The following is a 12,787-nucleotide window of genomic DNA, read 5'->3' on the forward strand; positions in this document are numbered from 1 at the left end:
AGCAGGAGACAAAGAGGACATCAAGGTTTTTTTTGTTTTGTCTGGGGTGTGGGGAGGGTTGCTTTTTTTTCCTGGATTCACGGGGTCGGGGTTGTATTTCTCCATCCAGTCACAATAGGGTTGATACCCATTCACAAACTGAAAACACATTTTGTAGTTCTGTGGCAGATCATTCACAGGAGCCACAAGGAGGGCTAGAGTTTCTAATTCAAAAAAGTCTTCTAGAACTACGTCATGACATTTCTGGTGTGTTCTGGTCTAACAGGGCATTCCTAAAACTAAAGTAATTTACGATTGTGTTCCTGCTGAAGGGCCTTTCAGCTTGGTATACAGCAGGTAAAAGAGCTTGTATCCTTGCAAATCACCAGTTTCAGCTCCTATTGTCTTTCCTGTGTCAGAGACGTCCCTGTGTATGAGAGTATAGATACAGAATTACCTCAGTTGGGCCTAATAATGCTAAATGAGTTAGAGCAACTCATGTTGGTTGAACTAGTGTCAGCGTAGGGACAAGCTGTGGATCAGCCCTTTGGCTAGGAGATTGAAGGCGATATATGGGAGCATTGGCTTCATTCCCTTCCAGATCACCACTGTTTCAGCACCTAGGATCACCTGCTTCTGTCCGCTTAGTCTTGCAGAAATCACAGGGTTAACTCTATGAAACTAAAATTTGAGTAGTTTATTACGGTTAAGCTTTTACATTGATTTTTTTTTTTTTCCCATGCTCATCACCGCTGCAGATGATTACTTGCTGACGATACCTTTTTTTGTGCTTGATTGAATTTTGTTTTTTTAATCAGTGAGAAATGCAGCAAGAAAGGTTACAAAGTAATGTTTCTGTCTTTCTCCAAACTGACAGCTTTTGTTCTGTTTGTCAGACAAGCCAGCAAGTCTTTTAAATTATCACTGCGAGGAGAATATGGAAGGTAGTAGCTATTTTCTATTTCAGGTTGTAGATCCAAAAATAACAGAGTTACCATGTGACTGCCAGTTTGGAAGTACTAGGTACTCAACTTCTGCCAAGTGCACAGACTCTGCCTCAGTGTCCATATTTCCATATCCTTGTAAATTGCTGTTGAACAAAGAAACTGGACTTTTTCTGCTTTCGCTGCTTTGAAACCTAAGAGAACCTGAAAGCTGTCCAAAGTTTACATACCCCATTGAGAGTTCTGAACACCTAATGTGGGATTTCTTTGGCAGATTCAATGTCTCATTCTCCAAAAGTCAGGCAAACGTCTACTCAAAATGTTTAGTTACAAATCACACTATAGCCTCCTCTGACCTTGTATTTTCTGCCATTGAATAATTGATAGGCAACTCAAATTATGATCCATTTTTTAAATCTTTATCTTGCTCTGGGTTTGGGAGATCCTTGAGCCTATAAAAAGTGAATAGCGTAGCACGGTTTGGAAGCTGTGAGATTGACATCAGGAGTGTGTCACACAAATGTAAGGGAAAGCAATTTGGCCTAGAGCACTTCTATAGCAGAATCCAAAAAAAACCTGGCTTGTTTCACTGACCGGGTACAGTTTGCTAAGTTGGCAGTTAGAAAAGTTTTTGTCAGCTAGCAGAGTATCTGCTGAATTAGTGATAAGATAAATGCAGAAACAAAAAGTACAGTTTGTACAATTCTGTTCAGAAAATGATTCTAGAACTGAGTCACTTTTGGAGGGTGACTATAGACCATTTAGCACGGTATATACAGTTGAGTATATAAACATGCTTAAAACTCAAAATACGCATTAATATTTTTATCACTGGGCAGACTGAGATGGCGCTTATTGTGGGAGACTTCTCAGGCAGTGTGTGGATAGTGTACCTGTTTCCACATTACCTTTTCTGCCTTACCCCCCGCAGTTTATGGGAATGGGTATGGCTAGAGGAGGAGAGTGTAGCTGTTGTATCCATATACAAAACTTATCTGTGGATTCCAAAATAGTTCTTTTTAGGCCATCACCTGCTGATACGACAGAAAAGATAACTAAACCGAGGTCTCGGTGAGAGAGTCACAGGGATATGGTAGTATAACTTTAGCCAAAAAGGCATGAGGCTGTGCATCTGAGTTAGGTCAGCTCAGCCTAGAGATTCGGGTCTGTGCAAGGTGTGGAACTTCTGTATAAACATGCTTATGGGTTCTGATGGCAGCTAGGTTAGAGAGAATAGTCACCTTTAAGAGCTGCTAGGGCTATTAAGGGAAGAACACTATGTTGCCATTACAAAGTCCAAATTTTTGTGTGTATAATTGTTTTAAAAAATAGTAAAACAACAGTCCTGTGAGTCATCAGCCTTGTGGGTTCAGCACAGTAACAGAAGAATTCATCAGCAAGTAATATGGACAGTATTTTATTCCAGACACACTTTTTTTCTTAATAGGCTTTCTTGAGCAGCACAGTGAATGATGTTGTTATTTTATAATATTACCCAGTGGTATAATTGGAATTATAACGCATCTGGAGCTGCCTGTGACAGATGTTAAGTAAACTGTTATTATAAATACATTTTCTAAAAATAAGTATTCTAGCCTTTTGCTTCTGTCCATCTTCTCTTATGTTGTCTTATGTATGATTGCTCAGCCACCTTCCCTTCAGCCCACTCATCTGAAAGTTTGAAGGATAGGAGGTGTCTCAGCACGACTGAACTGTAAAATACATTTCACAGTGCAGTTTTCAAATCTAGTTGCCATTAGAAATACAAAATTCATTGCGTCTCCTAGTTTACTTGTAGCGGGAAGGGCTGCATGACTTTGGCATTTCAGACAATGTGGTTGAGCAAGCGGAACATAGTGCTGTAAACAGAATGAGTAATATGGATTCAGAATTGCACTGCAGATGTCACAGATTTGAAAATGATGCTAATATGTCCCTTTATGGGTGACTGTAAAGGGACTGCATGATTCGTTGGCTTGGGCTTCTTCGTGTGTGCTTTTTTAAGAATAAGCACGAGTGCATTTGGATCTCCGAACAAGTTTTGTGTGCTCATAGTTATCTAGACAAACACTAGTTTCCTCTAGCTGTGGCCATATTTATCTGTTTGAGTTACATACTGACATTTCAATAAGCAGAATTATGATTAGTCATATGAGTGGGGGGGGGGTTTCGATCATTTCTCTGCATTTTCAGACAGAAACCTTAAATCTTTAAATCACTTTTTCTTATTTAATGCATGCCGTATGTCTGATTCTGAAAAAAGTAGCTCTGTTAAAACATACTCCAGTTTAACTGGGGCCTTTGGAGGGCTGTATTTTGGAATGCAGGAAATAGAAAAAGTATGTTGTTAAGTGAAATGAGGAAACTTTTGTAAAAGTGATACAGTAATAATTTCAGTGATACAAAAATAAAATGAGACATGAGATGTAGATATTTTTAAGATAAGATGTTCTAAAGATGCTCTTTTCTGCTCAAAAAATATTTAATATCAAAATGTAAACTCCATAATATGAATTGGAGAATAAACTTTCCCATTTTCAGAGAACTTTATTTCAGTATCAAAAACTTAAGTCTTACAAAAAAAAAAATTTGAGAGCAAACATTTTCTAGTTTAGTACATAAAATGCAGAGTGTTGTGCAAGTGGAACAGCAAGACATGTTTTTTCTATATTTAACTTCATTTTGCCATAGGTTTATTGTATATATAAAAGCACATGCACACTCAACTGTGGGCCCTTTGAAGTGTTTGAACAGGGGAAGTGTAGAGAATTGTTAGTTCTCTAACAGGTTTCTTTTAAAACATGCCTTTCCCAATTAAAAACTGAAATGTAAAACAGAGCTACTCATATTTTGAACCTTAGTCTTAAAATCATCCAGTTTTAATGGTACGTTTTTGAAGCGTAAGTGTTGCTGGGTTCGCAGTAAGATCTGGACAACAGCACTTCAGCTCCCATTCAAAGACTAGGCCTGTAATCCCAAATGATTCAAGCAGTTCTGTCCTCTCTCACCGTGCTTCATTCCTGACATGCGATAAGAGTTTACACATTCAATATTTGGCAGTTGGAGTTACCTCTACTCTGCTGCAACATTCCCCATAAACCCGGAGAGGAGACCTGCCCCTGTTTAAAATGCTGTGACTTAGTTCAACCTTTGTATTTTTCAGTCTTTGCCAGTCTTTGTCAGTCTTAGACAGAATGAAAGTTTTCTTAGCATCCTCAAATCCAAAGGGACTCAGATGTACAGCACCACCCTGGCATGGTGCCTGCTTGCAGCCAGGTACGCGTATTTGCTGTGGCCACCTGGTACAACACCTGTGGTTGACTCCTGTGCTGCGCTTCAGCGTTCTTAGAGTTTGCTGCCTCATCCACTGCTGGAACGCACGTTTTGAGCTCAATCTGTAATCTCTGCTGCGATGAGGAAGCTCCCGTAAGGGCTTGGAGATTTATTTATTTATTCCGTGAAACAGCCATCGTGATAGTAAAAAAAAGTAAATGGCTGGTGTTGCTGTTGGGGAGGCATGTTGATTGTGTTTCCTAATACAGCTGTTAAAAGTTGATTGCAAGAAAGTGAAGTGCAGACTCAAGTAGCTGGAACCTTACACTGTAACTGGAAAAGCATGGTGGTCATCTGTTATGAAACTGAAGTGGTCACCTTAAGAGTCAGCTTTGAACAGTATCTGAGAGGCTACTGAACTTCTCTGTATTTTGAGAAGAAATAGCCCATGAACGTAGAGTAGCTTTTCAAAACTAGTAAGTGAGGTAATGATTGTGGCTGTAGCATATAAACAGCAAAAGATGATCACAGCTTGACCTCTTCTATTTGAAATAATGAGATGCCATGGGATAAGCAATGCTACTTTCTCTTCCAGAAGGGCTGATGGAGAAAGAGTGAGGAGATCTTGACCTCTGATTCACTCCTATGCAAGAAATCCATTCTTGACTACAGACCTGAAACTTTTTATTGGGGTCATATTGGTATGAAGTGAAGTATATGGAAAGAGTCTAGCTGATTAGTTTGAATTGTGCTATTTCGGGGGGATTGTTTGTTCATGTTTGTTCATATATGGAATTCTTTTGTCTTCTTGTTAACTGTTCAGATGAAAAACATTTACTATTTTGAAAGATATTTTCTAGAGAGAGGTTTTCAGTATAAAAGCGGCGATTTTTTTTGTTTGAAATTGATTATCGGAGAGAAGAATATGCACTGTCTGTATATGCATCAGTGCCTACCTTTCAGAACTCAAAGGTCATATGCCAAGCAGAGAAATAGAAGCTAAAGATGAAAAGGGTTGGTTACATTCCAAAATTAGAACTGACAAGTGAGGTCAATTAAAAAAAAAAAAACAAACAAACTTCCGTGATAAACTTAAAAATTTATGTAAGTGAAATAAATGTTCCAGTCTCTTTTCTGAGTAAGAATTCTTGCCTGAAATGGGACCTGAAGTATCTACCTGAATCTACCTGAAGTAGAGCAAAAAGAGTACTTGAAATACTTCGTGGTTAAAGGTTCATAAACCACTTCTGCAACAGTGTTGTATGATGTAGGAAAATAAAATTTGCCTCATCACATTCCCAAATATGACTTCTTCAAGAGATGCAGTGGTGCTGGTTCTCTGAAAACAAGAGACAGGGAATATCAGGTCAGAGAAATTACTGTGAAAAGGATTATGTATACATCCATCTGATTTTATTTTTGTACGTGCGTATATGTGTGTATACATTTACATATGTATGTGTATATATAGAATATGTTCTGCTTGGTATGTCAGTGGTCACTGTTAAGTATCCATTAGCATTCTTGTTAAACATTCATTTTTCAAAGTTAGCAATTCTCTCCATTGATGGGGATCTCAGCACTGTATAACCACAGTATTTATAGCGTGCAGTTCAGTGCTTGGATAAGATCGCTTTCAGCTTTTTTTCCTCTCAATGTGCTAGGATGAAGGAAATCAGGTGAAATGCTAATGTCAGTGGCCAAACTCCCTTGCTTAGAAGGACCAAGTAATGCAGATATGAGTAGCAGTGATTCCTAATTAACTGAGTTTCAGCTGGAGTCTTTCAGGAAAAAGGCAGAGATGACAAAAGTTTGTCATTTTCTAAAGGTGTAGCATTAAGAATTGCTTTTCAGAAAGATACTAAGGTATAAAGATACGTTTGTCCCAATATGTATTTGTAGTGATGTTAAGAGGAACATTAAGTGTCTCCTGGATTTTTCCACCGTTCAGTAAAGAAGGGTGAGGAGGCATGTGAGAGAGGAGGCATGTGAGAGGGACTTTTTTAATATAGAAAGCTATTTGCTGAGATTGCCGAGAGTCTCAATTTCACAGTCTCTTCTAGGGGGAATCCTGGGCTGGTAGTGAGGAGCTTGCTTCCATTGCTACTTCTGGCTCCCATTCCAGCAGCTGAGACCAAACAATACTACTCTAATGAAGTAGTGGCTTAAGAAAATGTAATCATCTTGAAAAGTATACGTATGCCCAATCCAAAGAATCTTGAACCTAACAGCTATCAAAGATTGCCATTTTGTTATCCTGTGAACCCATCCTGAAGAGTCAGTTTTAATAAACGTTTGCTGTAGTTTCTGCAGTCTGTTCTGGGATAGACTATACTGGAAATGATAAATGTTAGGTTTCATTGTTGATTAAAAGTTATTCATGTAGGAGAAGAATAAGTTTAAATATGTATTTGGTAACAGTCTATTCAAATAGCATCTTGGACATTAAACTAGAATGCTTCTCTTTGCCTTTGAAAACATATACAAACAGCTATAGTCTGATCTTTCAAGTGTGTGATAACAGAACATTGCTAATTGATCATTTGAGTCTGAACTCGCACGCGTTAGTGGTATATGATGATCTGGGTTCGTGTAAATCTGTTTGACTAAAATGAGTTTGACTAAGTTACCTTTTTGGCTGAAGTTGCAAAGAGTCTTGTTAAATAGCTTTAATTACATACATGTCTTGGTAGTCATGAATTTATATTCACACCTGGCTAAAAAAGTTCTCTGTGCAGTAAATTGGTTTATTTCAAGTTATTTACAGTTAAAAAATAATAATTTTAACACATCAACCTTAACACAGTAGTCGTAAACAGAACTTATAGCTTATTTACTGCATTTTCTGTCAGTACAGCTGCCAGGGATTTGATAGTAAACTTGGAGGATTTTTTTTCCAGCTCATACTGCAGTAAAACTGTAATTTTGTTTTAAAACTGGGGGTGGTGGTGTGTGAATTATAGTTTTTGTTATAAAAATACAGCAACTAAACAGCTTCAAAAATAAATTCATAATGCAGCAGGTGTTTTTATAATACAGTTTCCAGAGGAAGGAGCACAGGCTTTTAGATGCAAGTCCAATTTCTTGTTGGAGATCTTGAAATTGACTTTCACACTCAGGCTTTTCATAGCAGTTCTCAGACACTCATTACTCTCTCTCTCTTATTCCTGCTCCCTTGAGTCACCTGTTTATACATCCTCTCTTCTGCCAGTGACTGGAGTTTGTCTTAAGAAGGCTGATAAATCATCAATACTAACCTTGGTGTTCCAAGGTAAGGATTTTGTGTAGCAAGCACCAGAGAGAGGACTTAGATGTGGTATTTGTAATTTTATTGTAGTAAAATGTATAGTTGGCTGTCTGTAAACAAAAGCTTCTCTCTGGTGAATAGAGAAAGCTTCAGAACTATTAATTCACTCAGTGCAATGAATTCATGTATTGACTTCTCCAAGTAGTTGGACACCTTCCATTTAGTAGGGGGCAATGGTATAACAGCAGTCAAGATGCTTATATCTCAAAGTAAATATCCCTCTGCAAAGGACCGTTTTAGCCAGGTATTTTCCTCCCCAGCTGATGAAGCAGCCATTATTGTACATAAAGGAGTAGGAATGGATCATAAAAGCTAAAGGTTTTGGTTTTGTGATTTTAGATTGATGCTTTTGTAACTCTTGCTTTGACAGAGAGAGAAAAATCGGAACGGGGAGAAGCAGAAAACAGAACATGGAGAAAATGGTTACCTAGCCAAATTTTCAGTATTATTATTTTCCATCTCCTAATGAATGATTTTATGATGTAACTAATGAGATTAGAATATAAGAATAGGAAAGATGATTTAAATCATTCAAAGTACTTTTATATAGCTCAGATGAGTCTGGTGTAGGCTTTGCTTTTTAAAATGAAGTTGTGGATGATCAAGTATAGTAGATTGTTATCTCAGAAATTTGTCTGCTGAAGCTAACTTGCAAGATGTGTGCGTGAACGATAGAGACAAAACATTTAACTATCGGAAGATGATGTTTTCAAACTCCTTTGGCTTCGTGGTTTTTTTTTGTTGTTGTTGGTTTTTTTGGTTTTTTTTTTTTTTTTTTGGTACTAGCTGTATGCAATGACATGTATTTTAGTCTCTGCCTTTACCATGCTTTGTCCTGACTGAGCTAAAAGAAAGTGAAAGATACAGTTCTGTCAGTTGCTACAGGAGGTTTGCTTTCTGCTAGGCAGTATTAGGCTAGGAATCACAAGTCCTGCTCTTTCTAACATAAATGTTGTTGTGTTCAGTATAGGTTTAGTTGAGTGAAATTCTCTGACCAGAGTAAGGTAAAGTCAGACTGGAGCTTTTATAGCCTTATCACCCAAGTTGTTTCGTATATGCTTTAACTAGTGAGTGCAATGTTTATGTGTGTGCCTAGCATTATTTTAGTTGGGTCATATAAGTTTTATAGCTTATTTATAGGTAGAGTTTTTACAGTTTTCACATAATCACTGAGGTTGGAAGGGACCTTTAGAGAGCATCTAGTCCAATCCCCTGGCTCAAAGCAGGGTCACCCAGAGCAGGGTGCCCAGGACCGCATCCATCCAGACGGCTTCTGAAGATCTCCAAGGATGGAGACACCACAACCTCTCTGGGCAACCCGTTCCAGTGTTCGATCAACCTTACAGGAGAAAATGGTTTTCTTACGTTTAAATGGAATTTCCTCTATTTCCGTTTCTGTTCTTTTCCTCTTGTCCCAACAACGGACAACACTGAGAAGCTGTTTGCCTCCATCTTCTTTACTCCCCCCCATCACTTATTTTACACACTGATAAGATCCAACCTGAGCCTTCTCTCCTCCAGGCTGAAAAGTCCCAGCTCTCTTAGCTTCCCCTCGTATGAGACATGCTCCAGTCCCTTCGTCATCTTCGTGGCCCTTCCCTGGACTCACACTGACAGCTCCCTATCTCCCCTGTACTGGGGAACCCAGACCTGGACCCGGCACTCGAGGTGCGGCCTCACCAGCGCTGAGCAGAGGGGCAGGATCACCTTCCTCGACCTGCTGGCAACACTCTTCCTCATCCAGCCCAGGACGCTGTTGGCAGCCTTCACTGCAAGGGCACATTGCTGGCTCACGTCCAGCTGACTGTCCACCGGGACCCCAGGTCCTTTCCTGCCAAGCTGCTTCCCAGCCAGTTGGCCTCCTGCCTTTACTGGTGCGTAGGGTTGTTCCCTCCCTAGGTGCAGGACTTTGGCACTTCACTTAGTTGAGCATCATGAGAAGTAAGGCAAAATTACAGGTTTACAATTTGGGTTCCCCAGTGAGTTAAATTAGTAGATGACCAAAATACTGGATGCTGAAAACAGTTTGCCTTCCCCACAATAATTTTCAAAATATGAAAATAAATTCTGTCTACAGGTTAGCTGAGAAATTCTGAAAAATGAAAATGTGTAGGAAAAACATTCAGGTCAGGGAGAGGAAACAGTGATGATGTGGACAACATTGTTGTCCATGTTCACGATGTTATCAATATTGACAGTGTTGATAATCTGAGCACCTTTTTTGTTCAGTATTTATTTTTACATTTTATTATAAATTAGCATTTTGATCTGAAATAGTGTCATGTGAAAATATTAAAAAGGAACTTCCTGATAGTTTCAGAAAATTTGATATGGCAGTCATGAGAATGATATTTTTTCTCTGAGCATTTTCTCAGGGGAACTCCCTCCATCCCCTTCCCCCCTGCCCCACGGAATTTCAAAAGCTGAATAAAGCATTCTTCACAACATTCCTACTCATCTCTAGTAATCAACTGTTCTTATTTGTGGGCTGTATTTGGCGTGTTCCTGATGTAGGAGTTACAGTATAGCTGGAAACCACACAGGGAACGAAAAGAAATATTCCAATACATACATTGCTAACACTTTTTAAAGTTCTTATTTGGAGCACTTGCAGATTTTTGTTGGCTTTGTGACTAAGCTTCTGATCCTTGCTTTCTGCTCTGTACTTGGTCAGTAAGACCCTGTAAGTGAATGTCAGTGAACATCTACCATAATCAGGGATAAATAGAAAAAAATACAGGAGTTTAAAGATTTACACTGGCACTGAAAAGAAATCATTGTTGTTAGAACAGCAGATGGGAAGCAAAGCAGAGATGGTGCTGGGGCTGGCTCCAGGACATTTTCAAAACTTCTACCTCTCTTTGTGAGTTGAAGAGAAAAGAAAATCACTGATGCTTGTATCACTTATAATGTAGCTTATCTTAGCAGCTTTGCAACTGTGCATCATTGCATGTTTTGCAATGTATAGTAACTTTCTCTGAAATGGCATGAAATAGCATTTTTCTGTGAAAAACTATGAAACAAACTTTCAACTCATTTCCTCTTTTAAACAAAAAAGGTGAAAAGAAAAATAGTTTTTGCCGTTTTCTTTCTTTCTGAACACTTTAGTAAAAGAGACAAAGGGAGTGTTGAGTTTAAAAAGAGAATATCGATCGGACAGTGTGAATAGCATTAGATTTCTAATATTAAAGGAAATCACACACATCCCTGTTCTCCTCATGTGTCCACATTATGTTCTGTCACAGTGGCTGAATTTCAGGAGATCGGTGCTCAAGTTAACAGTCCGTGGTTCTGATGACAAGATGTTGACAGATGCCAGCTGGCTTCAGTTGATTCAGCTCTTGGGAAATACACTGTTGTTCATCCTGGAGTAACAAAACCTTTGTGCCAGGCCTTTCTTGGTACTCGGGAGAATCAGGAAGAGGGTCCGAAGATTGTTATCTTTGGAACATTTTTGTGAAGTACTGTCTTTTATAAAATGTAGAAGTCAGAATTTGCCTAGCCATATTTGAGCCACCAGAAGGTAGCATTTATCAAAACATCTGAGGATTGTGCAATGTATTTAAAAGTTAAAGGAGGCTTTAAAGAGTCTAGTTTTAAGAGTGCCCTTTGCCAACAAGAGCCTGTATTTTTTTAGGTATCTTTTTCTTTTCAATTTTTTCGTGCACTCAGAATTTTTATCTAAAACATATTTAATCAACTTTTCATTATAGAAAGGGAATAATAAATAAATATTATGAAATGTTTCCATTTTGACGAGCAATGTGATTGGAATCTGATGATGCAGTCTAGAAGCATGTTGAATGATTTCCATTATTCCGTTAGAATTATCATAAGGAAAAGACAGAAAATTTTCTAGGTACAAGCTGTTCACTGAGCCATTTAGCAAAAGTGTCCTTAATCTGGACAGAAAAAGCAGAATACTCTCCGCTATACTCAGTACACAGAAAAGGAATTGCTTTATGAAGCAACTTGTGTTCTATTCTGTAATAGCATCCAGTTTTTATTGTATTTTTATTGGAAACTATCTAATCTTTTTTTTTTTCTTACCACCCCTTGAAAATAAATGTTATTTTCATATGAAACTGGAGGTCAGAAGAAGTGGTGTGTGCTCTCTTCAGCTGGTATGTGTTTCCTGTTGGTGTCTTCTTTTCTTCTACTAGACACTCTCTCCTTCTTGTCCCTGAACTTTTTCAGAAAAAAAAAAAAAAGGAATAGTAAACTTCAGGCTCAGGAACTTGCCTTTAGATTTGAAGAATGTCCTCTAAAATGTATAACCTTTGTGTTTGTAATTACTGCAGTGCTGCATATGATGCCATCCTTGACAGAAATGTGGCCATTAAGAAGCTCAGCAGACCATTTCAGAACCAAACTCATGCCAAGCGAGCTTACAGGGAGCTGGTCCTCATGAAGTGTGTGAATCATAAAAACGTAAGTTTTCTGTAGGGAACCAGAGAAGTGGTATGTATTTTGATTTGTTAGGAGGAAAACTTTTATGTTGGATGCCTCTTTAAAAAAGAAGCAATCCAGAGTAAACTCTTCTCAAACGCTAAATTTTTTCTGATAATACGTGCCCGCATAGGAGAAGGGGATCTTGCATGTACCTCTGTAACGGCGATGCCAAATGTGGGTGCAGCTATGTAGGGCTGGGAGGGAGGGAGGGTAGAAAGCAGAATAGGTTCTCATTTACTTCTTTTCCAGAACTACATAAGTAATTGCTGGAATTTTTGCTCCATCCTCCCGTCACTGGGATTTGTGACTCAAAGCAGTGTCTCTTGAGTCAGCATACCCATGCACAAGCATCACTCCTTGTTCTGGACTTCATCTGAAACCTAGTATCATACAGATGTATTTGGTGAACCATTGCTGTGAAGGTTGTCTTAAAACTACTGAAGGAAATTAGGAACCAAAACCACTCTTTGCATTCTCGTGTATTTGTATGTCAGTTAATACTCTGTAGTGGGAAACTCTGAAGCCACAATACATTTTCCTCTTCCTTTTAATCCCAAAATTCTTGTTGAAGTGAACAGTCCTAGCAGGTTTTTAGTCTTTCCTGCTTCCTGCACCCACTTCCTACTGGATAAATATTTAGTCTCTGTAACAATTGAAAATATTCCTATACTGTAGCAAATAGCCATCCTATGGCTGTATGTTAACAGTACCCATCTATCTATTAGTTATAACTGTCTGCCTGACAGTACCTACACTTGCTTGTTGTAGTGGGATGTGTGCATGGCTGCTCCACTGTGTTAGTCAAGGGACTTGCTGAGGATTTTATTTTCCT

General features: G+C 38.6%; 1 protein-coding gene across 3 annotated transcripts in view; it reads left to right on the plus strand.

Moving 5' to 3' along the window:
• Positions 1–12,787, plus strand: part of MAPK10 (mitogen-activated protein kinase 10) — a 200,805-nt gene that overhangs the window by 122,204 nt on the left and 65,814 nt on the right. For all 3 annotated transcript variants that reach the window (XM_026102785.2, XM_026102790.2, XM_026102788.2), the window contains one exon: positions 11,805–11,934. In XM_026102785.2, the coding sequence (XP_025958570.1) occupies positions 11,805–11,934 (130 nt within the window). The remainder of the gene's footprint in view (positions 1–11,804; positions 11,935–12,787) is intronic.

The sequence above is a fragment of the Dromaius novaehollandiae genome, chromosome 4 (genome assembly GCF_036370855.1).
Source record: "Dromaius novaehollandiae isolate bDroNov1 chromosome 4, bDroNov1.hap1, whole genome shotgun sequence".
Classification (NCBI taxonomy): Eukaryota; Metazoa; Chordata; class Aves; order Casuariiformes; family Dromaiidae; genus Dromaius; species Dromaius novaehollandiae.